This window comes from Vidua chalybeata, chromosome 13 (assembly GCF_026979565.1).
Source record: "Vidua chalybeata isolate OUT-0048 chromosome 13, bVidCha1 merged haplotype, whole genome shotgun sequence".
In the NCBI taxonomy this organism is placed as follows: domain Eukaryota; kingdom Metazoa; phylum Chordata; class Aves; order Passeriformes; family Viduidae; genus Vidua; species Vidua chalybeata.
In genome coordinates, this window is record NC_071542.1 from 2,358,420 (window position 1) to 2,385,333 (window position 26,914).

A 26,914-nucleotide genomic window follows, 5' to 3' on the forward strand; every position below is an offset into this window, starting at 1 on the left:
AAATCAAGTTAGCTGGTGGAGGAGAAGGGGATTCTGAGAAGCATGGCAGTGGGGAGCTGCTTTCTGCCAGGAGAGATTGAATTCAGTTCCTTCCTCTCCCCTCAGAGCATCCTCCTGTGCTGTGAACACAGGGTTGGGGCACAGTGGGGAAGGGGCTCACAGCTGGCCTGTGACTCAGAAAGAGTTAGTTGAAGAAGAGAAGCTGATAAGAGTTACCTTTGCCCCTGAAAGGAGTTCTACCAAGGCCATTGGTGCAGAAATGGAGGAGAAGAAGAAATAAACGAGGGTCCTGCAGTTAGATTTTGGAGGAAAACAGTGGTGGAGACCACCCTGCACCAATGAACATTGTGTTGATTTATTGTGGCCAATGAATAGGTATAAACTTTGTGAGAGGGTATAAAAAGACAGCATGCTGCTAAAAAAAAAAAAGAGAGAAGCCTTCTTAAACACATGGTGTTCTTCTGTTTGTTACAGCTGTCTCAACAAGCACGGCACAGGGCAGTGCCAGCCCTGCAGAAGGGTCTGGGCTCCTCCTGCCCTCCCACTGGAAGGGAAGGGATGCTCTTCCCCAGGGCACCAAACCCCCTCAGAGGCCAAGCTTTGCCTCTGAGCAGCTCTCCTTCCACTCTGGTCTGCCAGCCACAGTTCCAGGCTCTGCGAGTATGTGGGGAGCCAGAGCTGGAAGCCCCCAGCCCTGAGCTCAGCTTTGGGTTTGACCCAATTTTCTCCTTTGCCAGAAATATGGCAATGGAAGAAAACAGCTTTGCTTTTCCCACCAGTCTGAGATGAAGGAAGGAGAAATCTTTCTTGGGAAGGACAAGAGCCTGGCCCAAAGAGCTGTGTGAGGGTTTAATGGGCAGCAGCCTCATTGATGAAGTTATTTTCTGAGCCCTGCTATGAAAAGAGCTGTTTGGAAGACAGTTTCAGGACATGCAATTATCCAGTTTGCCAGCTTAATGCATTCAACTTAACCTCATTTTTGTGAAGCAGAAATCAATGTGGTAACTTTTCCAGGGCTAAGAGATGACATTTTATTCTTGCTGCTCTCATAAGGAGGCATATTTTTAAGCTTCATTTTCTGCTCTAACTCCTCCCTCTCCCACTTTTGCTTAAGCAGGAATACTCCAAGGACTAGAGGAAAGAGTGAGGCAATTTCCACATTCCCAGAGTCACATTAGAATGGAAAATATTTCTGAAATCTCTTTGCAATGCATGGAATCATTTTCCTTCTTGGAAAAGGACTTGGAAGTACATTTAGAACTTCAATACAAGCACTTTTTCATTCATTTCATCCAAGCACCACTTCACCTGGAAAGGATTCTAATGGTGCTGATCTTCCTCCCAGTTCTTCACTCCCAGGAGTGCCTGGCCCCTGTTCTCTCTTATGCCTCTCACCCTCTCTGCTCTCACATGGTCAGGAGAATTCTGGTACCTGTTCCTCCCTTGTGTCTCCTTCCCTTCCCAAGCCAGAAGTCCTGCAGAGCAGCAGCTGCCAGAGCTGGGCAATGCTTGTCCTGAAGCTCCCCAACAAGACTGTGCCATAGAATTGAAGAGAGCAGGTAATTGCCCTGCTTTTCATGAACACGCCCCCTGTCCAACCCTGGAACTGCTGGCGTGGTGGCAGCACACACGGGGAGTGTCAGTGACACATGCAAAGTCCTGTCCCTGCTGAGCTGCTGCTGATGGTGTCTTTGCCATTTGCTCATCCAGTATTTATGAGGGAGAAGCCAGGAATCAGGGAAGGCCTCGTCAGGGGGAACATTCTGCTTCTGGTGACAGCTGGAAAGAGAAAGTGAGAGATGTGATCTGAAAACAGAAACACCAGAATTCTCCTGGCTCCCTTCTGGGCGTGGGCTGAGCCACGGGCCTGCAGTGCCACCATGTCCCCTTGCCATGGAATGGAGGCACCTCACAGGTATCAGCTGCAGCTCATTCGCCCCCCAAGGAGCCACCAGGCACTCTGAGCCACGCTGCAGAGCTGTGACACCAACACACCTCTCTGCAGTGTCTGGGGACACTGTTCACTCTCCTCACCAGAAACCTGCCCTGGGTGGGACATTCCCATCTTTATCTCAGCCTCATCAGTCTGGGATGTATCCAGTGGGCTTGGGGTCATGAGGGGACATGAGCAGAATGAGGCTGGGATTGTGGTTTCTCTGGGTGTCCAGTTCCTGGGGCTTTGGAGAGAGGCAGAAATTTGGGGAGGCTGTTTCTAAGGTTTGGATCCAGCCAGGATGGGTCATCAAGAAACAATCAGGGTCTGTGTGTGTTGGAGCAGAAGGAGGCTGGCCTGAGGGCAGATCTTGAGGTAAGGGGTGAGTCAAGAGCTGAAGATGGCTGAAGACAGCAGAGCTTGGGAGCAGGGAGCAGCTGGATCCCTCCTCTGGGATCACCTGAGCTCCAGAGGGTGAACTTTGGGAGAGCCTCTCTCTGTGCTGGCACTGACAAGCACTCCAGCAAGCAGCAGCAGTGCTTCCTTGTAAACACTGGAGAGAAACTGTGAGGATAATGTCCCTTAAAGGAGCTGACAGGCCTGCTTTTCCTCAAGTCCCTGGAGAGGGTGGAGAGCAGTTAAGACGCAGCAGCTGTGTTTGTTTTTTCTTCATTTATATATTTTTTTCACCCAGCAAACTGCCGTGTGTTAATTCCTCTTGATTTGCTCAGTGCAGCCCAGTTTGGAGAGGCTGTCCCTGGAATAGGGCTGATTAGCCTCCTCTCCAGTGTGCATCACCCAAACAGCCACTAATCACACTTTATCCCAACTGTGTGCCTCTTGCTGAGGCTGCAGGGAATTAGGCTGGAATTGTGCAGTTAATTACACAAACTTGGGGCAGCCAAAGTCCAGAGGCTTCTGTCAGGCCCTCTGCCCAGCTGGAGGGGATGTTCCTCGGGTGCTTTGGAGTAAATGAGTGCACTGCTGAACTCTGGGTGTCATGAGCCCACCACTTCCCTCTCCCTGGATCTCCCCCTGTCCCTGCCCTGTGCTGGAGCATCCATGGGAGGTGCAAAGTGGAGCCAGCAACTTCCTTTCCATTCCCATCTACTCTTGAATGCACAGGAAGGATGACAAGGGCTGTCCTTTGTAGAGAGGAGAAAAATCCACGATTTAAGTGAAAAATCTGTGATCCAGGGTGGTCATTGCTTCTCCAGTGTTCCACAGGAATGGGGGTGAGCCTTGTCCCTTGGCACTCTGAGCTCCCTGCCCAGGTCTGTTCCCTGCCAGCAGTCACAGACATCCCACCAGGAGCCTCTGCAGCTGATAAATCACCTCAGGCTGGTGGGGAGGACAGATAAGAATTTCCACTTCAGCTCTCTTCCCTCCAGACTTGAAAGACACATTGGTATTTTGTGTTGAGCATAAGGCAGAGTCAGTCCAGCTCTGGAATGGGAAAGAGATGCATGAGGGGAGGGCAGCAGGATGAAGGGGCTCCTGTGAAAGGAGACAGGAGGAGGAAGAGCTGGGCAAGGGCTGTGGCATCTCCCAGTCTGTCCAGGCATGGGATTGTCTGATCTTCAGGGGCTGTTGGCAGATATTCCAAGCAGCAATATTTGTCACGTTTTTTGGGCTGTCCATCCAGCAGTTCGCGCACAATGTGGTGGGAAGAGTGCAGCTACACTCCAGGGAATTTGAGGAGTCCTCCCTGGATCTGCTCTCGTGTCCCACGGCAGTAAAATTGCTGGACATGAGGTACAAGCACACGGGGATGGTTCTTCTCTTACACGGATTTTTTGCCCCTCTCCTTTTCATCTTCAAGGTCATTTGAGCAGCTGGCAGGGAAGGAAGAACAGCCCACTTTGGGAAGATGGAAAAAACACTTCAGTTCCATCCTGGCTGGCTGGGAGTGCTGGGAATGCAGGTGGTGAGGTGTGGAGCCAGGCTGGAACATGTTCCTCTGGCCTTTAGCTTCTCCCTCCTCCCCTCCCCGAGCTACAGCACGCAGCAAACTCCTCCAGGAGCCTTTGGAAGGAGCCTTATCTCAGAGCACTCCCCCCTTATCTGCAGCCTTCAGCCTGGCCGTGCTGCACGGAGTGCTGGCTGGGGACCTGCAGCTGCTGGCAGCAGTTCCCATCTGCTGGGAAGTGGGAGCTCGCTGGAGCTTGCTCCCAGCCCAAGTGCAGCTTCACAGCCAGGGCACAGGGATCCCTGCTGCTCTTGGAGCTTCCCCAGCACTGCAGGAAAGCAGGCTGATCCCTGTCCCTTTGGGTGTCGGTGACATCACAGAGCAGGGACCTCACACACCTGAGCAGGGACCTCACACACCTGAGCAGGTCACACCCCTGCACAGCCTCCTGCACACCCCAGGCTCGGGAGCCGTGCGGGAGCTCCCCAGGGTGACAGTGCTGCAGGGCTCTGCCCCTGCTTGCCTGAGGAACGGTTCCCCAGGATGTGCTGCTCCTCCAGCCTCCCCTTCCCGCCTCTGCAGGCCCTGCAGGCACAGGGGAAGAGCTGCAGAGCCCAGCAGTTGACCCTGATCAGCTAATGGGGGACTGGGAGGGGAGAGGAGCCAGAGCTACAATCAGTGAAGCAGTGCCTGTTTTGATTAGCCAGCAATTTTTCTGGTCATTTGGAGAACAAAATTTGCCTTCCTGTGCTGCCTTGTGCTCCCTCCTTCCTGGGGGATATGTGAGCTGTTGGATGCCACCCCAGAACTCCCTCTGCTGTTTGGGAAGTGGGGAGAAGCTGTTCTGTGGGGCAAGGCTATTTCCACAGTGAATGAAGGGGAAAGCCCAAGCTCAAAGGGCTGGGGAATATTTTACCCCAGCCAGGGCATTTCCTCAGCAGGAGGGCTGAACATCAGCACCCCACACAGGGGTGTCTTACTCCTGCCTTCAGCTCTGGTTTGCAGCTGGTGCAGAGCTCGCTGTGCCTCCCAGCCAACACCCAGCCCCTTGCCCGAGGCTGCCGCTTCCGTGCTCTGTGGAGCCAGGAAGGTGGGAAGGCTGCACCCCTCTGCCACCTTAATTGACAGTTGGTACGGAGCAGGGGATGTGCTGATGGATGGGAGGCAGCTGCCAGCTTCAGATGCCAGCACTGGCAGCAGAGAAGTGACAGGACACGGGGCCAGGAACAAGCTGGAAAGAGCCTGGGACAGCCCCATGAGGGCGGTAGTGCCTGACTCCGGGTGGAAGCCTGGGAATGTGGCAGCCCAGGTGGGCTGGGTGTCCCAGCCCCTGGGACACTTCAGGGGCAGCAGTGTCCCAGTCCTTAGAGCCTGCTGGGAGCAGGACAGCAAAGCTGTGCCCTCCCCTGGGTCCTGCTGGCTGCACTGGGAGCCAGCTGTGCCAGGTTCAGCTTCTGCAGCAGGAACATGGCCACCACTCCCCGGGATGGCTAGGAGAGATCCTGCTGCTTCCTGGAAATCCTGCTGAGAGCAGGACATCCTGCCCGTGGAGGAGTGTGGGGCTGACCCCTCAGCACGACCCTGCTGCAGGGGACAGCACGGACTGGCCACCCTCAGCTGTGTGCTGGCCCTGCCTGTCACTGCTGGCCTTCCCTTGGTGACTTTGCCAGGCTTGCCAGGTCACCTTGGCTACACTGAGTCACAGCCAGGACGTGCTGGCTTGGGCAGATCCAGGTGCAGCCGCAGCTGCCCACAGAGCCTCCTGTGCTACCCATCAGCCCTGATTCCCAATGCCCTAAATGTGTGAGTTCCTGCCTTTCCTTTAGCAGGGTGATGCTGCTTGTCATGGAATCATGGAATTCCAGGCTGGTTTGGGACCTTAAAGCTCATCTCATTCCACCTCCTGCCATGGGCAGGGACACCTTCCATTATCCAGGCTGCTCCAAGCCCCGTGCAGCCTGGCCTTGGGCACTGCCAGGGACGCAACAAAAACCCTTCCAGTCAGTTTTTTGCCTTGAGGTTCAGTTTAGGGTTTTCTCTGATTGCATGCTAATACATTCTGCTCCAGCCCCTTCATGTCATCCCTCATGTTCTCAACACTTCCCTCCTCACCTCCTTTTCATCATCCAGCAGATCTGAAGAAGAGACAATCACTAAATTCTTTGTCTTGTCAGAAGTCCACGGTATCCTCCACGATATCTGGAGCACAGCTGGAGTACATAATGAAATCCTGATGCTCAGATCATCTCTTGTCTCTGTGCTAGGGAGCTACAAAGCTCAGCTTCAAACACCAATCACTCATTAAACATCTGAACACCACTCCAGTCCTTCCAGAGCTTGAGGTTCCTGGTGGTTTAGGGAGATCCAGACTAATAACTGGGGTTCCTGACTCCGTTTTCAGTCTTCCCACTGGAGGTATGTAATTTCATCCCTCAGATTATTTTGTTTACTGCCCTTGAGAGTGCCCATACCCATCCGTGTGCTTCTGAGCAAATTCCCTGGAGGAGGTCTCCAGGTCTAGGTGGTCATGAAGATAAACCTCACTGAATTCCCAGGTCTCACCACCATGGACACTAAACTCTGGAATATGATGGTGCTGTGAATCCAGGTTTAGTGGAAGGACGCAAACTCTTATATTCTGTGAGATTTCAAGAGTATGGGACACAGACCTGGGATCTCAGGGTTCTGAGCCCCAAACTGTCAGGGCAGACTCACACCTGGGGTCTCCCATCCAGGCTAGGAAATTTGAAGAGGTCAAGTTTAGTGCCCTGCATTTGCCTCATCTCATGCTCAGTTTATGCTTGTTTTTTTTTTGATGTTCAGAGCCTTCACAGGCTGCTGAGAAACCCTGAAGTTCTGGCTTTTGGAACAGCCCAACTTGCTTACCTTGTGTTGCTCTGGCAGAACTGCTCATATGCAGCTTAATCCCAGTTCCATTTGTGAAGGAGAGCACCATAAGTGCAAAGCAAGAACTTGGTGGTGTTATTTGAAACAGGAAATCGCTGAGTGCCAAAGCTTTCCCTTGATGTTGCCTAGGAGGTGTCCCTCGTGCCTTTGCCTGATCCCATAGGCTGCAGCTGCTCCCATTTCTTGCTCTGCCAAAGCTTTCTGGGGTCAGGGATCCGGCTTCATTCATAACCATCTGACACTGAATTATAACTCACCTGGGTTGGCAGTGCTCTTGGAAAAGACACCCATTATGGGAAAAGCAAAGCACTGGAGCACTGCACTGGTACCTTCTCCATCCCTCTTCCAGCAGGGCTTGCTCTCAAGGGCACAGATCCAGCCCTGCTGCAGTTTGACCACTCCAGTAGGATTTTTTTTGGGGAGAAAAGGCAATGTCAGCTTTCCTCAATTCCTGCTGTGGGTCTGAACCGCTCCTGGAGTCCCAGCTTGTGTGGGATCTGCAGTGTGTCAGTACAAACCCAGACATGGAGCAGTCACAGCCGTCATGGAACGATGGAATCACAGAATGCTTGGGTTGGACAGGACCTTAAAGATCATCCAGTTCCACCCCCCTGACACAGGCAGGACACCTGCACTTCCACAGTGAATGGGCTGAGTGCTGTCCTTAGCACAGCTCTGAGGAGGTCAGCACTGGGGGACCAGCAGTGATTCCCTGGGACCCTGAGCTCCCCCAAATGCACTGCTGCTGCTGCTGTGAGCCAGCCAGTGCTGCAGCCAGGAGTGATTCCCTGAGTGCTGCAGCCAGGAGTGATTCCCTGAGCTCCCCCAAATGCACTGCTGCTGTGAGCCAGTGCTGCAGCCAGGAGTGATTCCCTGAGCTCCACCAAATGCACTGCTGCTGCTGCTGTGAGCCAGTGCTGCAGCCAGGAGTGATTCCCTGAGCTCTCCCAAATCCATTGCTGCTGTGAGCCAGTGCTGCAGCCAGGAGTGATTCCCTGAGCTCTCCCAAATCCATTGCTGCTGTGAGCCAGTGCTGCAGCCAGGAGTGATTCCCTGAGCTCTCCCAAATGCACTGCTGCTGTGAGCCAGTGCTGCAGCCAGGAGTGATTCCCTGAGCCCCACCAAATGCACTGCTGCTGTGAGCCAGTGCTGCAGCCAGGAGTGATTCCCTGAGCCCCACCAAATGCACTGCTGCTGTGAGCCAGTGCTGCAGCCAGGAGTGATTCCCTGAGCTCCACCAAATGCACTGCTGCTGCTGCTGTGAGCCAGTGCTGCAGCCAGGAGTGATTCCCTGAGCTCTCCCAAATCCATTGCTGCTGTGAGCCAGTGCTGCAGCCAGGAGTGATTCCCTGAGCTCTCCCAAATGCACTGCTGCTGTGAGCCAGTGCTGCAGCCAGGAGTGATTCCCTGAGCTCCCCCAAATGCACTGCTGCTGTGAGCCAGTGCTGCAGCCAGGAGTGATTCCCTGAGCTCCCCCAAATGCACTGCTGCTGTGAGGCAGTGCTGCAGGCAGTGCCAGGGTGGAGCAGGGTGTTCTCCACATCCCCATGCTCAGTGCAGCCCTTCCCTGTGTTCCAGGGCAGGTGCAGCCACATGGCACAGCGTGGAGCCCCCAGAGGCACAGCCAGTGTGGCTCTGCAAGGCCCAGAGCTGGATCCCCCCAGAATGTCTGTGAATGAACCCCAGAGGTGCTGGGAGCTGTAAGGAATGAACAGTGCTGCCATCCTTGGGGACTTCATCCCTCCATACCATTTCTCAGGACTGCTACCATCAGTTTTGCTTTTTCTGTTGGGGAAATTTTTCCTGCTGCTGGCCTGGGGGTTCACAGCAATGAGGTGTCATTAAATCAGCTTGGAGTTGGAGAATGATCCAGGCCATGGAGGGCAAGGCAGGACAGGTGCAGTGAGCAGGTTTTGAATTCCCACAGGACTGAGTTTCCTTTAAACTGAACAAGAACCAAGCAGAGTAAACACGAGTGAGCACACAATGCAGCTCCATTTGTGTTTTGTAGTGGAGCTTCTCTGTGGAAGCTGCTTCTCTAGAATTTCTTCCCTTCTGCTGCTCTGCTGGAGAGGATGAAAAGAGAACAGACATTGAGGGAGCACAGGGTGGAAACAGGCACTAAAAATAATATAAATGGCCATTGTAGGTTACCTGAGTCTAAAAATAGTCCAATTTTAGTTACTTGGGCTACTTCTACCACAGAGGGTAAAGTGAATTCAGAGAAATCTGATGAGAACAACCTGGAAGAAAGGAAAAGCTTGGCATTCTTTCCTTTAAAGGGAAGAGATAAAAAGAAAATCCTGCAAAGTAATAAGTCAGCTAGAAAAAGATGAGTTCTGTATTAATTTTTGCTGCTATATTCAGCATAGATAGGGACAGCAAATGAAATTGAAAAGGCAGCAAATTCCAAAAGCAGTCCAGGAAATGCTCCTTGAGACAGCAGCTATTCAGTCATGGGAACCCCTCCCACAGGGAACCCCTTCCAAGGGCTCCACTTTGGGGTTCCTGGAAGCTCCTTCCAAGGGCACTTTGGGGGTTTCTGGGAGCCCCTCCCACAGGGAACCCCTTCCAAGGGCTCCACTTTGGGGTTCCTGGGAGCTCCTTCCAAGGGCTCTACGTTGGGGTTCCTGGGAGCTCCTTCCACAGGGAACCCCTTCCAAGGGCTCCACTTTCGGGGTTTCTGGGAGCCCCTCTCACAGGGAACCCCTTCCAAGGGCACTTTGGGGGTTCCGGGGAGCTCCTCCCACAGACACAGGGATGCTTTATAACCCTGAATTTTCCTGAAGCTCCAACCCCCTGCCCAGCTGTTATTGCTGTTTCTGGGATTGCTGGGATCCTGGTGTCTGACACCCCTCAAAGAGCTCTGCACATCTCCTCCTTCTCCCTGGCTGTGGCTCCTGGGATTCCTGCCCTGATAACTGTCATCAGGCAGCATTTCCTGTTGGATTTCTAATTAAAATGGCAGCCTTTGGGGACTCTCTTCCTGCCCAGCATGTATTAATGGAGGAGTTAGAATATTTTAGGTGGAGTTTAAATACTGCTTTTCAATGTCTTTGTTCTGCCCAAGTACATTTTTATATAATCTATGAAATCTGTAGACAACCACAGCAGGAATTAATCCCTCTTACTTTCATAAATACCATCTAGGCTGCTTCTTAGTTAAAACCAGTTTTCCCTGCCCTAGATTCTTCAAGGAAATCAAGAACTCACCCAGCACTTCCCCCTTTCTCTCCTGCTGGCATTGGGTGTGCATCCCAAGGTTATGGGAGCTGCAGCTCCTCAGGATTCACCTTCCCAGTGCTGTTCCCGTGGGATTTGTCCCCTCTGGGGTGCAGCAGGAAAAGGTTACATTGCTGTTGTTGTCCCAGCAGAGAGGGAGGACACTGTGTGTGTCCCTGTCACCCGTCCTGGGCCGCCTGTGACGTGTGACACTGCATTAAAACACATTTGTGTCAGTCTGGGCAGGGACACTGTCAGTGCTGAGGTCCCCCAGAGATGATTCAATCCTTGCTGGGTGTTCTCACACTGGTGTTTGTCAGAGCAGTTTAGGAAAAAGCCAGCAGTGACAAACAAAGCCATTGGAGTTTGTGCTCCCCATGCCCACAGCCTGGCACAGCTCTTCCCAGTCCCTCCCAGGGCTGCAGCCAAGGATTCTGTCCCTGGGGTGGGAAGTGCCCCTGTCCCTTCTGTCAGGTGACAGACAGGTGCCCAGTCCCTTCTTCTGCCCTCTCTGAAATGCAGGAAAAGCAAAGAGTGCCCAGAGTTGTATCCCTTTGCAGGAGAGGGCTCAGCCCTGTGCCAGCCAGGCCATGGGGCTGAGCATCCTCTGCTCCCCTGTGTGGGAATCAGAAAACCAGGAACTTCCACAGACACTGAAAGGTTTGATCTGCAGCCTTGGGAGAAGCTTGCATTGATGTAAAAATACAATACACAGACATTAAGGAGAAAAATAATAAACTTATGTTTCTATAGTTGTAAGAATATGTTTTAAATGAGTGAGAAATTGTATTGATAAAATGGTGAAGGGTTTATAATGTAGGGGAGGGGTTGTATAGAATAAGCTGAGAGTTTGGAAGTTACACCAGAAGCAGATGTGTGCATGTGAGACAGAAGTCACTTTGGTGAAAGTATCCACAGTGCAGCAGAAGTAAGTAAAGGTGATAGGTTAGAAAAGCAAAATAAACCTTGTGGCATCTGTTCATTGGGTTAGAAAGTTCTGTACTGCCTTGTAACAAAGAAACTTTCACAGACTCACAGAATGACCAGGTTGGAAGAGATCATTGAGTCCAACCGAGCCCCAACACCCCAACTGAACCCTGGCACCCAGTGCCACATCCAGGCTTTGTTAAACACCTCCAGGGATGGGGACTCCACCACCTCCATGGGCAGCCATGCCAGAACTTTATCACCCTTTCTATAAAAAACTTTTTCCTAATATCCAACCTGTATTTCCCTTGGGGCAGTTGAGGCTGTGTCCTCTGGTTCTGTCAGTTCCTGGAGAAAGAGCCCAGCCCCACCTGAGCACAGCCACCTTTCAGGGAGCTGTACAGAGTGATGAGGTCACCTCTGAGTCTCCTTTTCTCCAGGCTGAGCACCCCCAGCTCCCTCAGTGGTTCCTCACAGGGTTTGTGTTTCCAGCCTCCTCTGGACGCGCTCGAGCGTCTCAACATCCTTCCCAAACTGAAGGGCCAGGACTGGGCACAGCACTCCAGGTGTGCCCTCAGCAGTGCTGAACACAGGGGAAGGATGCCCTCTCTGCTCCTGCTGGCCACACCAGCCCTGATCCAGGCCAGGATGCCGTGACTTTGCTTGTGACTGTTCTTGAGCTATGGCCAGCTGCTTGCTCCTCTGAAATCTCACGGCCTCTGAGACTGATGTTTATCTGAGCAATAACAGCCCAAAAATAGTCCCATCCCTTCATTATTAGCAGCAATAATGATACTGTGAGCTGTGCCCACACTCTGCCCCATGGCACAGGAAACATTCTCAGCTCCAGGCCTGCCAGGAGCTTCCTCCCTGGACATTACAGCCCCTGGGAGCATCCCAGAGCCCAGACTGGAAGTTGTGCCTGGTTGCCGTGGTTGTAATGGAATTAGAGCTCAGGATTGAGTTAGGTGGGAGCACTCAGCGTCCCTGCAGAGCACAGAGCATCCTGGCAGGTTGTGCCAGGCTGGAGCAGCCACAGGTCATGCTTTGGGACAGAAAATAATCAAATATATCCCAAGAGCTGTGCCAGGACCTCACCTGCCCGCGCTGCCCTTGCCGTGCCCAGCAGAGAGAGTCTTTCACAGACAAACAGACACGTGCTCCTTTTGGGGAGTGCATTCCTGGCTCTCTTCTTCCCCTGTTCTCCTACAGAAGCCCAAACTGGGTTAGCAGAGGGATAACAAGTGTGTGCTTTGCTGTCTTGATTGAAATGCAGGTAGCATCAAAGAAATAATGTGAATTGATCAAGAGCAAACTGCGGGAGTTCTTTGGTTCTTCAGCAAGTATGCAGTTCCAGGGCGGGACCTAATGAGTTCATATTCAATCTCAGCTGTTAATCATATGGGTCCTTAGGGATCAAGCTTGGCTTTTAAAAAAAAAATGTTCTGAATTTTAAATAAAAAATTCAGGTGGGGCTGAAAGGAATAAGAAAACAAAGGTTGCTGCTGATTTCTTTATGAAATTGGGAACAAGAATTCTACAGGCAATCCAAACTTTGAGAAGACAATTCTCTTTCTCATTGAAGAGTCTGTTCTCTTGGTGGGATTGTGTTTCTGCCATGTCCTGCTGGTGTGTTTATGGATACAGAGCTGGCAGTCCCTGCTTCCCAGGTCAGCCTCTGGGATGGAGGAGACAGGGAGGCACCTGTGGCACACCAGACATCCGTTGAATCCGCTCTCAGATGCTGCAGAGGGAGCATCAGATGAGCTCCAAGACAACAGCTTTAAAACAATAAGTGATTTAATTTACTGGTGTTTAATGCTACCTCCTGATCAGGGACCTTCAGACTGTGCTGAAGCCATCACTTCATGGAAGTCAAACAGCTTCCAAAGAGCCATGGCACGGAAGGAAAGGGGTTGGGATCCCCTTCCTTAGCACAGTTTCCTAATGTCCTCTGGAAACAGGTCCAGGGGGCAAGGCTGGCACAGACCTGGGTACTGGCACAGCCTGAGCAGGGGACAAAGCTGGCAGTGGGCTGGGTGCTGGCACAGCCTGAGCAGAGGACAAGGCTGGCAGTGGGCTGGCACAGCCTGAGCAGGGGACAAAGCTGGCAGTGGGCTGGCACAGCCTGAGCAGTGCTGCCAGCAGTGTTTGCTCCGTGCTGCTCCGAGCCAGCTGCCTGCACTGACTGTGGGCCTGGCAGCTCAGTGCTTTCCAGGCTGATTTCCCACTTAGCCTGGGCAGGTTTGCTCAGACCACAAATGAGCCCTCCTGGCAGAGGCTGCAGCCTCACCTGCAGCTCCTGGGTCAGGCATCCATCACCTCTCCATGCTGCTGTTCCAGGGCCAGCCCTGAGCCAGCGTGGACCCTGGCACCACCCTGCACCTCTCAGTGCCCTTCTGGAGCCATTTCCAGGCCTGCAGGCCTCAGTTTCCTGTTTTCCCAGTTTTGTGTGCCTTGTCCCTTTCTCAGGGATTTAAGCCTCCTTTCCCCTCAGATATTCCTTTCCCTGGGCACATCTATGTATAGCTCCTGAGCAAGGCAGACCTTTTGTCTGGTGACTGTGGTCATTGTTAAACGTCCAAAAAAGCCCGTGACCTATTTCCAGCAGTGATTCATTGCAAGCCTCTCAGAAGGACTACAGTTCCCAAAGATGCAGATAAGAGCCCTGAGAGATTAGAGCCAGCCTCAGCAGGTAAGAGATCTAATTCCCCTTGAGAGCGAGACACCCAACTATTTACAGCTCTGGGGGTTTGTTTTCCTTCCCTTTTCCAAAGGCACCGAGAGATCCTGGAAAACCTGAGCTGGGGGCGTGTGGGAACATAAACCCCATGGAAAAGCAAAGGAGAGCTTCCTCCAAAGTCACAGAGCTTCTGGAAAAAGCCCTGGCCCCAATCCTTGTGTTGCTGTTCCTGGAGGTGACAGTGCCACTGTCCTTCCTCCCCAGAGCTGCCTGCTGCTGTCTCACACCCAGGGCAGTCTCACACTTGTGGTGCCACAACCCAACCCCAAATGTTTTTTCCTGGAGGTTGAAAGGGAACTGTGCAGGAAAGACAGTCGCTTGAGTTGTGCTAGAAAATATTTTTAAAAGTCTGTGTCACGTTGCCGTGGTGACAAAAGTTCTTAAAATGATGAAGATTAAAGTCTAGGCTGGGAATGGTGGCATGGGGAGAGGAAGGGGGGCTGCTGTCATGACAACCTCAACTCCGAGAGTGCAAGAGGCAAAACACACGGTGGTGGCAGGATCTTTGGGGTTTATATATATCCATAAACATCTGCCAGCTACACCAGCCTTCTCAGTGCTAATTAGTCCTGCTACTTCACCTTTCTCTGCTGTAAATATTTTCCAGTAGACACAAGTCTTGGAGGGAGAAGGCAAGAAAATGTCATTTTTCCCTCTTTTGCTTTCTTCTCTTCTCTGTCTCTGTTCCCTGAGCTCATGCCTGGGGAAAAACTTCCAGTGGCCAGGAGCAAGCTGCCTGGGAAGAGTTAAATCATCTGAGGAGGAGGTGGAGGCTTGCATGGTCCCTTAGAGAGCTTTCCAGCCCCGGGCTGGGGCAGGAGCACTGCTTGGGCTGCCCTGCCTGCACACACACACTTGGGCCTGGCTCACCCACAGCCCGTGAGCAGCAGATCAGAGCGAAAATTTTGCCCTCAGCTTCCAGTGCAAGAGGCTTTTCCCTATTCTGTGCCCTGCTGGCCCCTCCGGGACCGCGGAGCTCAGGGAGATTGGGAACAAAACAGATGAGTGTGAGCACAGCCCCTGAGACCTGCAGAGGAAAACTGCCACGGCAGCACAAAGGATGATTGTATTTGGAGTGTAAAATGTGCTTGGCTATCTCCGCTAACACCTGGGCCTGGGAGCGCTCCCCTGCAGCGGCTGCTGCCCCGGCACACGGCCTGGCCCTGCCCCGTGAGGCACGGCGTGACTCCAGGCAGCCTCAGCAGCTCTGCTGACATTGGCTGTGTCACACGGTGCAAAGCAAGCAGAAAAAGAGAATCAACCCCAAACTCTTGCCTTCATCTAAAACTTGATCTTCTGGCTCTGGCTGGCTGCTGGCACAGCAGAAAGCGGCTGAGCACAGCCCCAGCCTGTGCTGGAGTGTTCACACAGCCTGCAGATGTAGCTGTGCTCCACAGCCCATCTGCTGCCTGCTGCTGCCAGCCTGGCCCAACCAGTCTGCATCCCAGCTCCCTCCTTGTCCCAGGCACGCTGTGATGGGCACAGCCCAGAGCTGTCTGTGAGAAACACGTTCACTCTCCCGTGAAAATGTAAAAGGTTTAATAAAGGACAGTAGGAGATAAGGACCACAGAGCAAAGGTTATTATGGCAGCAGCCAAGAGCACTCTTATCTTCGGGGATGCCCCTTAAACACCTTTTCATTACATCAGCTCTTTGCATATTCATAAACCCTTATGCATAGTAAAATTTTCCCCAAAGTAGTTTACATGTTCTTAGAATTGTTCAGCATGGCTCCTCCTCAGCTCTGCCTTCTTAGACCATGTGTATTTTTGGGTTGTGGTTTTTAGTCCCTTTTTATCACCTCCAGTTTGGGCCTTGGTCCACACTGACCCTCACAGAGGGTGAGTGCTGATGGTTGGCAGATCTGTTCGGGTGTCCTCATCCCGTGTTCATTGGGTGTTATCCCATCCCAGCAGGCATTTTAACACGAGCACACTTATATCAGCTATTGCACTACTCTGTCTAAGCTTAATTAATACCAGAAATAAAAACCATATCTTTATAACAAAGTTACTTGAACACCACACATATAAAATCCATTTTAACATTTGCCAAAAGCCAATATTATAATGTGTGCCTGTAACATGTCTGACCCAGCTCTGCTCCTTCTGAAGGAGGTGTCCGCTTCCTGAGGTGTCAGTAAACCCAACTCTGTTCCTTTATGGGATTCTTCTTCTTCCCCAGCTCAGCCTGTTGGCAGCAACAATTGCCTTGGAAATTCCAAGTTTCTATCTTTGTATAATTTAGTGGCTAGAACAGCACTTTGTCCACTCTTCCAAAGAAAAAAATATGTAAAAATTTGTCCATTCTTCCTAAAGACTAAAACCTAAGGAGTTGCTCAGGACAGGAAACCTCCTGGAATCCAACTGGATTATATTTTGATGCAGCTTAAGCGTGACATCACTGGGAGAATAAATAGGAAGTTGGGGAAGGTGAGGAAGGAGCAAGAAGCAGGGGATGATGCATTTCCCACAGCAGCAGCAGGAGAGGAAAAGGAGCAGCTGAGATGTTGCTTTGCGTTGCTGAAACACCGTGTGTGCCAGCGGGCTGGGTTCATTCCACAGGTGGAATTCCTGGGGGGGCTGCCCTTTCCCTGCCAGCCCTGATTGCTGTGCATGCTCAGAGTGGCTCAGGGCTGCTCTGTGTGCCCAGGTGTGCTCAGGGCTGCTCAGCATGCCCGGGTGTGCTCAGGGCTGCTCTGTGAGCCTTGGTTCTGTGTGCCCCGGGTGTGCTAAGGGCTGCTCTGAGTGCCCCAGGTGTGCTCAGGGCTGGCTCTGTGTGCCCAGGGCTCCTGTGCCTCAATGGTCTGTATGTGCCCAGGCAGGTTTGTCCTCCTGGGGAAGCCCACCCTGCCAGTTGTGTGTTCTTTGTCTCTCCCTCACTGCAGCTTCCCAGGATGGGTCTGCTCATCAGGGCTCCCAAACCCTTCCCCTCTTCCGTGAGTTGTATCAGTCAGGGCTCACCCTGGGTGTGCAGAAAGTGACATTTGCCACGAGAGCTGGCACTGATGCCCAAATCACCCAAACCACAGGTTTTTTTTAGGGAGCTGCCTTCAGTTTGCACATTAGCTGGAATGAGCTTGTTGTCCAGGCTGGTCTTGGGACTAAAAAGGATGAGTGGTTTTGGGTGATCCAGAGGCACAGCAGCTTTTGCTGCAGGGCCTCAGCACAGCCACCGTCAGTAATCTGGCTAAACTGGATTTTAGGCTCAGAAAAACTCCTTGCAGCACCCACCTATCCCCAGTCTATTGGGAGATTAACACCGAGGTTTGAAAAGGCAGCTCATGCCTCTGTGAGGAAAATGGATCTTTACCTCTGTTATCTTCAAAAGCCAAGGAGGGAAAGGCAGACTGAAAGACATGTCAACTTTCTTCCCCACAGCCCACAAATACTCTTCTTAAATGTAAGTAAACACGTTTTTCCTCACAGCAGAACAACCTTAACTCTGACCCTGGAGCACTCACAACAGCGTATGAGACTGTTTTGATTCTCTTTTGAGATTTGTATTTCCTTCTCAAGTCTGTTGGTTTTTTAAGCCATAAATGAAGAGTAAATTTTTTGCTTGTATTAAGCTGGAGCGGTGTCACAGCTCCTTGATTATCTCCAGGGGATTTATCACAGTTGTATATTAACCATGGTGTGGGCACAGACACCAGCACTGGCTCGGGACCAGCCAGGATGTGGAGCTACAGAATTCCTGCCACGTTGGCAGTGCAGTAGTGAAGGACAACAAGCAGTTTCAGTGCTTTCCTGTAGAGCAGAATCTGTTCAGGAGCCCCATGGATGGCAGCGAGTCCTGCCAGAGTCAGTGCTCAGATCTGCTGGCTCGCCCTGCCTCAGCTAGGATCATCGGGGTGCCTCTGCATCAGGTCCCCCAAAGCCCTGGCAAAGCCCCTTGGTTCCCAGCACAGCATCTCCAGAGTGTGAAAAGCCAGCAGGGGTGTGCAGTCAGACCCCAGCCCAGCTGTGCAGTCAGATCCAAGCCCAGCTGTGCCAGCAGGGCCAGGGCCAGGGGCTGTGCCAAGGGCTAGCCCTGGCAGGGTGTGCCTGGAGCAGCTGCTGCCCTGCCCAGCGCTGCCCCAGGATGTGCCCATGGACAGGGCAGCCCAGGGCCCCAGCTGGCCAGAGCAGAGGAATTGTGGTGGCCCCAGCTGGAGCAGAGGGTTGGTGGTGGCCAGCCTGGAGCAGAAGGACTGTGGTGGCCCCAGCTGGAGCAGAGGGATGGTGGTGGCCGTGGTTTGGACAGCACCTGAGCCTTGTGCCAGCACAGACCAGCACACCTAATTAAACACAGCCTTGATTGGAGCCACTGCCAGAACCAGGCCCCACTTCTCCAAGGTGTCCTTGATTCCTTCCAGCTCAAGTGCTGAGGTTGGAGGAATGCTGCTGCAGTCCAGGATGGATGGAAGAGGACTGCATAGTTATTTGGGGCTGACAGGAATTCAGATTCCTTCTGATAGGATCCCAATAGCTCGTTCTGTATAAGCGGAGTTTCTGAGATGGAGCTCTTACATAACCAGAAATGACTTCTGGAGGGAAGTTTTGGTCCTCCCACTTTCCCAAGCTGTCCTTTCCACAAGAATTGCAAGGTGTCCTTTCGCTGGAAGGATCTTGCTGATTTTGTAGCAGGGATGCTGAAGCCAGAGCTTGTTTTGGTCTGTCAAAAACCAGGGATATTAACTCTATCCAGTAATATCCTTTAAATGTGAATCCATGCTCGGGTCTTCTCCTGGCTCCCTTTTTCCCAGTGCAAGCAGCAGAAAGACAGGAAGCACAGGCAGTGCTGGGGTGGAAGGAGCTGTGATGCTCTGGGACCCAGCCTGGGTTGTGTTACAAAGTCCTGAGCGTTCCTGATGGAAACCAGAGAAGTTGCACTCACGTTCCTGTGCTGGTGCATGCACCAGCTCTTCTGGAATGTTCCTGGCCCTCCTCTCCCTGGTGAGCCAAGGGAGTGCTGGAGGGCACTGCAATGCCCTCCAGCACATTACTGGGTCAGAATTCCCTGTGACCTCTTTGCAGTAGGAGCTTCTCAGTGGAAGGTGTTTGTTCCCCGCCCTTCACAGTTATTCCTGCGCCGGGAGTGCTCCTGGTTTTCTCTTGCATGGGAATGCAAATGTGTTCCAGGGAGTGGGCAGGAGCTGGGAACTCCCGAGACTTTTGGAATTGGAGTTGTCTCACTTGCAGCTCAGACATTTGCAGTTCATAATCATAATTACTCCTGGGAATCCCTGAGCTCCTTCTCAGGTGCCACAGCCCAGGTGTGTCACCCTCAGGGATCTGTTCCCATCCAGTGGCTCCAGTGTTCCTGTCCAGATCCCAAAGTGCAGAGAAGGAGCTGAATCCACCCTCTCTTCTCTCTGCATGCACCAAATAAAGGCTCTCTGCCCTAGCCTGACTTGGATAGATCCCAACCCTCCTCTCAGAAGCTCCTTATCCATCACCTGGTCCCTGAGCCATCCATACCCTCGGGCTCTTCGCTGTCCGCAGGTCCCTCCTCAATCTGACAGGGCTTCTCCCTGCCCCTGGCTGGAGCTCCCTGGGTTACAGCAGGGCTGGAGCTCTTTGAAAAACACCCGGAGGTGTGAGAGGAAAAGTCATTAGCACAGAAAAACCCTGGTGGCACAGAAGATCCTTCTGCAAACTGCTGCTCCAGCTTCATTAAAAGCACAGCCCCGGGCTCTCATTCCAACAGGATGGATTCACTCTGGGTTATCTAAATGAGAATGATCATTTCTGCAGGGGGAGGAAAACAGAGGAAACCAGGAGGAATTACTCTATGAATTATGTGCTCAGCTTTCATACTGACCTATTGAGTCAGCAGCCAGAGCTGGATTTCCTAGAACAGCCTTTCATGCTGGATTTTGGCGATATTCTTCTTTTCAGCCCTTGAAAAATCAGTCAAATGGCCTTTCTCACACTGGCAGTGTGGGCTCCAGCCTGGATGCAGGGAAATAATGGAGCAGTTATCCAAATCATTCATCCTTTTGGATTCCTGCATCCTTTGTGCTCCCTCCTGGCAAGGGTTGGGCAGGTGGGCATCGCTGTGGGCGTGTGACCCTGAGGTGGGCATGGCTGGTTTGGAGACAGCCATTCCAACTGGACAGGCAGCTCCAACAGCAGCAATTCCAGCTGCAAAAATGTGAATTCTTTGCCTGATAACAAAGGTTCTCTGCTGTTTTAGCTGTTGAGCTGCCTTCCTGTGGGATGAGAGGCTGGTCTCTGGTGTGGGCAAAGGTGGCAGGCACACAGTGCCCTGGTGGTGGGAGGAGCAGGATTGTCCCTGTTGGAGCAGCCAGGCGTATGGATCTGGGCACACATCACACAGCCTGTCCCCTGTGTCACAAACCACCCTGACACTCATGTCCCTGGCCATCTGTCACCCCTGCCCAGGTGAGGCACCTGAACCTCCCTGGATCAGGGGCTGTGTCACTTCTGACCTGTAAGAAAGTTGTGTTTGCAGCTTTATTTTCCACATGAAGAACTGACAGATGAGGAAAACCAGCCCTGTCTGCCATGGTTCTCTTTTCCTTGCCCACCTGGGCAGGGGTATAGCAGCAGAATACAAGGAACACAAGGAACACAAGAAAAGAGATGAATCAGATCCTCTTCCAGAAGCCTCTGCTGAGTTGGAGGCCGTTCCTTGTTGCATTTGATCTGTGCAGATACTGCAGCTGACTCCAGTACAAAGGCAGCTGCCACCATGGGTCACTGTGGAACACGTATCCAGCAAGAACAGAAAGCAAAGAAGGGCATTGCAGCTAAAAGATGGAATTATAGAGTTGATTCCTGAGGAGTGCCTGATGGTCCAGAAATATTTGCAACTAGCTTATTTTACCAAAGGAGTTACGGAGCTTTTAATAGTAAATTAGAAGGCAAAGTCGCAGGGCAGGAGGGGTGACTGATGATGAGTTTGTATTTTGGGTTTTTAAGCTGTTTTTCAGCTGGTTTTGCTTGCCTGGTTCTGTGTTTTGGTTTTTAAGCTGTTTTACAGCTGGTTCTGCTGTGCCTGAGCTGAGCTTTTCTGTCCCTTCAGCAGGGTTCTGGAGCCTGGCACTGTGTGTAATGACCCTGGGGGTTGCTTGGGGGAGCTGCCATCTCACCTGCTCCTGTGTGCCTGCAGATTTTCCACATGACCTACGACCTGGCCAGCGCCGTGGTGAGGATCGTCAACCTCATCGGGATGATGCTGCTGCTGTGCCACTGGGACGGCTGCCTGCAGTTCCTGGTGCCCATGCTGCAGGACTTCCCCGACGACTGCTGGGTGTCCCTCAACCGCATGGTGGTGAGTGCCGCACAGAGAGCACTGGGACCTGCTTGTGTTTCCTCCGTTCTTCCTCGCTTTACCTCTCCCCCCTGTTTCCACTCTTCTCCCACTGCCTGTTTCCAAAGAGTGAGGCCGATGCCAGGTGTTGTATACTTTATCCCCTTGATCAGCCCATAATAAATAACTAAATATAAATATATTAAAAATAATAATATATATAAAAATATATAAAATATATAATAGATATATACTACATTATATACAATATACAATATACAGTATACAATAATATATAACATATAACATATTATATATTATATATTATATATTATATAATACAATTTTTAATATATATAATGAAATACAAATAACCAGCTCAGAGATGGTGGGCAGGGTCTCCCCTCTGGAGCATCCCACGTGCCCTGCTCCCCATCCCACCCCTGAGCCCTAAACCCAGCCCCTGGCTGACACCCCCGCAGCACCCACTGCCATCTCCCAGCTTCCCGTTTCCCCTTTCACCCCCTGGGGCCGTCCCACGGCTTCCCAGCGCTGTGGGCAGGGAGGCAGGTCCTGCAGGGACACAGTGCCGGGGTTTGGTGCAGGTCCTGCAGGGACACAGTGCCGGGGTTTGGTGCAGGTCCTGCAGGGACACAGTGCCGGGGCATGGAGGCAGGTCCTGCAGGGACACAGTGCCGGGGTTTGGTGCAGGTCCTGCAGGGACACAGTGCCGGGCTTTGGTGCAGGTCCTGCAGGGACACAGTGCCGGGACATGGAGGTAAGTCCTGCAGGGACACGGTCCCGGGGCAGGGAGGCAGGTCCTGCAGGGACAGTGCCGGGGCATGGAGGCAGGTCCTGCAGGGACAGTCCCGGGGCATGGAGGCAGGTCCTGCAGGGACAGTCCCGGGGCATGGAGGCAGGTCCTGCAGGGACAGTGCCGGGGCATAGAGGCAGGTCCTGCAGGGACACAGTGCCGGGACATGGAGGTAAGTCCTGCAGGGACACGGTCCCGGGGCAGGGAGGCAGGTCCTGCAGGGACACAGGGACGGTCGGAGCAGGACCGGCCCCGGCAGAGCCGCAGAAGGCAGGAGCCAGGCTCCCTCTCCTGGCACCGAGCAGCAAGGAGCAGACATGGAAACTGCTTCCCGCTGGAATCTGAGTATATGGAGTCCCAGAGACAGGGCTGGGGCTGGTCCATGATTCCCATTGCCGGTCCCTTTGCCCCATACCCTTTGGAAGGGTCCATGTGACCCTTCACCCACCCTGGAGTGAAGCACGGTCACGGGATGAGGAGCCAGACTGCCCAGTGCCATCCCAAGCTGTGCCCTGCTCTTGCTGGGAGGGAGTTTGGCACCATATGGCAAAGGCAGGGCAAATTCATGGTACCTTTCAACCATCTTGCTGAGAATTCAGGAGCTTTTATTCAAAGGGACAATGTCCAGTTGATTAAGCAGCAAAAACTGACAAAGCTTAAAAAATTGCCTGTTATTGCAGTTCTTAACCTCCAGATTCCCCCAGCCAATTTCTTCTTGAATAAAGGAAATAATCAAGCACTGGGGCAGAAGAGAACAAATGTAAAATGTATCAGAGATGTGCCAGCCTGCCATGCCTCCCACGTGCAGGGCTGTGGGCACAGGCTGCCCGTGCCCGGAGGAGTGAGCATCCATGGAAAAGTCATTTGTTTGCTGTTTATTTATTCATTTCTCCTCTCTGCAATAATGGTTCTCTTCCTGCTGCTGCCAGATTACCAGTTCTGGAGCCTGGAACCCTCTGCTTATCTCCAGCAGAACAACAACCTGTGCAGCAGCTGCCTGGGCTTCCCCGTGCTGCCTTTTCATCATTGATGTGGCAGGAGCAGTCAGAGATCGGGGCCCCTTTGTGCTCCTGGGGGCCAAGAGGGCGCTCAGCTCCTCGTGCCAGGGAGCTCAGAGGTGCAGGTGGCCTCATCCCCACCCAGGGGTGACCTGGCCATGGCAGGATGGCTTCAGAGCAGCAGTTGTGGACCGCCGTTCCCTCGTCCCAGCATCTGGCTGCTGCTGGCAGCAGCAGCTCCTGGCTCTCCCCATCCATCCCTCGGGGCAGAGGTGCAAGCTGGGCTTGAAGCTGCCAGCTGTAGTCACAGGGAAGGCTCTGCAAAAGTGACAGGAATGGGACAGAGGAAGAAAAGATTTAGCCAAGGCAAATCTTAGCAGCAAGGCTGGGGAGAGAGGGGAGGATGCATTCCAGAGGCAGGAAGGCTCAGCAGGCTCCAGGAGGGCAAGGGAGGGAGCTCCTATCCAGAGCAGAGCTTTCCTCATGCTGCAGCCTTGTCTTCCCAGCCTTGAGAACCTCTGAAGCTGGGAATTAAACTTGCCTTGGGAGATTTTTTTTCTGCTTCTTCCCTGCAGCTAAAATCACCTTTTTTTTTTTTTTCACTTAAAATAAGTGAAAAAAAATCATTATCTCTCAAAATGGAGCCTCAGGAAAGTGGAATGAAGAACTGGAGAGATGCCCCACCTATAATTCAGGAGGCTTCCACTCCAGAAGCTGTGCAGGAATATGCCAGCCCCAAAATAGCCTGGGGTTAGAATATTTAACAAAGAGTGCAGTAGTTCTTTGGGGAAAAAATATTTTTTTTTCTCCCAATAATATCCTTTAATCTCCTGAGAAGATTTCCAGGCATGTCACTGGGACCAGCAGTGGATGTGGATGGCATTATCAGTAAAACAATTTACATCTAATCTGGAGGGGAGTACTGAGAGAGGCCACCGAGTCAGGAAACAAGAAACTGGAGCTCTGGGCTCTTCTCAGGCTTTGGTGGCAGGATGTGGATGGAAGGTTCCAGCATGGCTCTGTGTGATGGACACAGCTGGGAGGGGAGAGGCCAGGATGGCCTCTGTGCCAGGGAGCTGGGATTTTGGGACATTCTGTACCAGCCTGGTGGGAGCTCTGAGGAGATAAATAAATATCCCAGGTGCATGGCTGCCCTGATTACACACAGGAGCCAGAAATCTGGGGAAAAGGGAATCTTCTGAAGCTGCTGCAACCAAGGGGAGCTGAAAGTGAGGTCCAGATGCTTTGGAGGCTTTGTCTGTGAGTGTGCTCGTGCTGCTCTTGCTCTGCTCCGGGGTTTCCCACCACTTGGCACTCCATAAAACCAGCCCTCATTTCCATGCTGCAGGAAAGAAGATTCATCACCTCCCATCTGCTTCCTAAAGGTTTGATCCTCATCCAGGGGATTTGTGAAGGGTCTGGTGTTGCCAAAATCATCTCAGGGCCTCGATGAATCCCCGAGTCTGGTTCATCTGGGTGTTTTGCACATGCCTCGTGTTCCATCTTCAGCAGCCGTGGAAGCAGTGGGTGTCTGGCTGACTCCTGAAGCGGCAGGGCAGGATGTTTGCAGTATTAATTGCTGAGTCCCAATCCCAGGGGCTTCAGCATTAGCTTTCCTGCAGTGCACTTTATTAAAAACTGCAAACACTGGTGAGTCAGCTGCAGAGTGTGTGCTGCTCCCCCAGAGCTGGCCTGGCAGCTCCTCTCCCAGAGATCCCAGCTCTGCTGAGCCCTGAAAGCTGCTGGGAACACGTGGCCTCCTCCCCTGAGTGCTGTGCTGAACTCACACACCCTGCAGGGAGGGCAGAGATCCCCTAGGCCAGGGCAGCAAACTGATCAGCCTCCCCTCCACCAGAACACGTTCCTGTGGAGCTCTGCCCCTCCCTGCTCACAGCACCTTGCTGAGGGCTGCTGATGGAAAGGGGGAAGAGGAATGGCTGCAGAGTGTGGGAGAGAGCAATCCTGCACAGATCTGCTGTGATTCCCAGCTCCCCCCGAGCCTCTGGGCCAGCACATCCCTCCTGGCCTCATTCAGGCACAGGAATCTGAGGGAGATTCCATGTTCTGGAAAGTCTGTCAGGAGCAGCAGGAGCAGGGCTGCTTCCATGGGGTGGGAACCTGGAGCCCAGGGTGACAGACACAGGGAGTGCCCTCCCCAGCTGGTGCCAAAGCCAGTCCAAGCCAGGGTGGGCAGGGCAGAACGGCCCATAACTGGGAATATTGACCTTTCCAGGGAAGGCAGGGTGACAGGCACCTCCAGGGATTGTCCAGGGAGGCCAGCTGGGAGCAGCATGAGATGGGGATAGCAGCAGGGCTGGAAAGGAGGCAGAAGCACTCTGTGCACAGGCCTGGGTACAGTACCACGAGCCCAGGCAAGGTGTGGGTGCCCAGGTCTGCATCTCCAGGAGCACGGGGTGCTTGGGAGGGCTCCCAGGAAAGGCTCCCTGGGGCAACTGGGACAGGGGCACTCAGAAACCTGAGAAGATCCCTGCTGGCAGGTGAAGGCCATGTGGAGCTTCCCTTGGAAACAAGGCCGGAACAGGCAGGTTCTGTCCGAGATGAAGTCATCTCCATGTGTTCCCCCACTACTCCCACCCTTTAAACTGGACCTGGAGGTGTCTTTTCCCAGGCCAGCAGTTCCAGGGCTGGGCAGGGATGGTCAGAGACAGCTCCTGAGTTCTCCAAGTGTTAATGGTGTAAGTCAGGTATAACATTGTCCTGTGGAAGCTTTGTCCATGAGTGGGCTGTGCTGCTCTTCCTCTGCTCTGGGGTTTCCCACCACTTGGCACTCCATAAAACCAGCCCTCATTTCCATGCTGCAGGGAAAGAAGATTCATCACCTCAATAATAGGACTACACCCCTATCCCAAGAACTTCAGTACTTCTCCGTGTCTTTACTCATCTCACTCCTCCTCTCCAGGGAGGATTCAACCAGACACACTCACATGTACATCAGAACCAAAACACCCTGTCAGACACCACAGTTTGCCTTCAGGTGCTTCTGTAAGGTACTGCAGAACCCAGCAGTGCCTTTGAAGTGTTCCAGGGAAGTGTCTCCAAGTATTCAAAGGTGGATCTGAGCAGGCCAGACTCCAATGCCAGAGAAGCCCTTCCAGCACTGCCAGTGGGGATGTGAAAAACAAACCAGTCTGAGAAACTGCTTCAAAGTAATTTCACTGCCTTTTGCAAAGTCTCTTGGTGCCTCTGAGATAACCCCCTCTTGACTGTGAACAGGCACAGAACTGTAGCTCTGCTTCTGCTTGCTTTGGGATTTGCTTAAAAAGGAGTCATTTTCCCCCTGCAGTTTAAAGTCTCATTTCCCTCCCCTAATGGGCCATTTTAGCCACTCCAGTATCTGGAGTGGTGCAGCCCTGCTGCCGTGGGGGCTGGTGGAGTTGGGTATTAGATAGGGTATGGCTCTTAACAGGAACAAGCTGTGGCAGTGTGAGGCACCTGGTGCTGATAAACCCGTGTCCACATCTGGAACCTCTTCTAGTCTGGCCTAAAGTACTGTGGGCTTGACCTGTCTGCTCATCCTGTGGAAAAAAAAAAAAAACAACCCTGAAAAATAAAGAGGTACCAGGACCTGTAAGTGAAGAATCCTCACAGATCATCCACTGCTCTTCACACTTGGTACCCTAAAGGTAATTGCTCTGAAAGGCTTCCCCTTCACAGAAGTGCCTCTCTCTGAGCAGTCCTCCACTTGCTCTCCCAGCAGAGCTGGCTGCTCAGCGTTTGTTTGGAAAGCTCCGTGTTTTCCTGCAGCTCCCACCCCCCCAGTCTGTCATTCCTCAGCCATCCCTCAGTCTGGCACCCACAGCCTGTCCTCACAGGAGCCCTGCTGCTGCTGGGAATTGGGCTGGGGCTCGGAGGTGTGCAATTCCCAGGGAGCCAGCAGTGTTTGTGCAGGCTGCAGGGGCTCGGCATGCTGGATGTCAGAGTTTTACATGACTAATTCCTACAAAACACTGGCAAGCTTCCTTGTAAACAGCACTCCTGAGCAGCAAGTTGCTGGAAGAATGGCTTTTAAACCTCGAGTCTGCCTGGTACCCAGATGTTCACAGCCACTAAAGAGCCTGGCAGCCAGTTTTCCAGCTCAGCTATTACTGTTCTGTCTGCCCAGATTCCCTTCGGAATTTCAGCTCAGCTTCCTTTGTCCCTGCTCTCAGATGTGATGGAGATACACTGCCCTGTTAAACTA

At 52.6% G+C, this 26,914-nt stretch overlaps 1 protein-coding gene across 1 annotated transcript in view; it reads left to right on the forward strand.

Moving 5' to 3' along the window:
* HCN4 (hyperpolarization activated cyclic nucleotide gated potassium channel 4) overlaps positions 1–26,914 on the forward strand; it is a 97,895-nt gene that overhangs the window by 37,190 nt on the left and 33,791 nt on the right. The window contains exon 3 of the mRNA XM_053954829.1: positions 20,761–20,922. Coding sequence (XP_053810804.1) covers positions 20,761–20,922 — 162 coding nt within the window. The remainder of the gene's footprint in view (positions 1–20,760; positions 20,923–26,914) is intronic.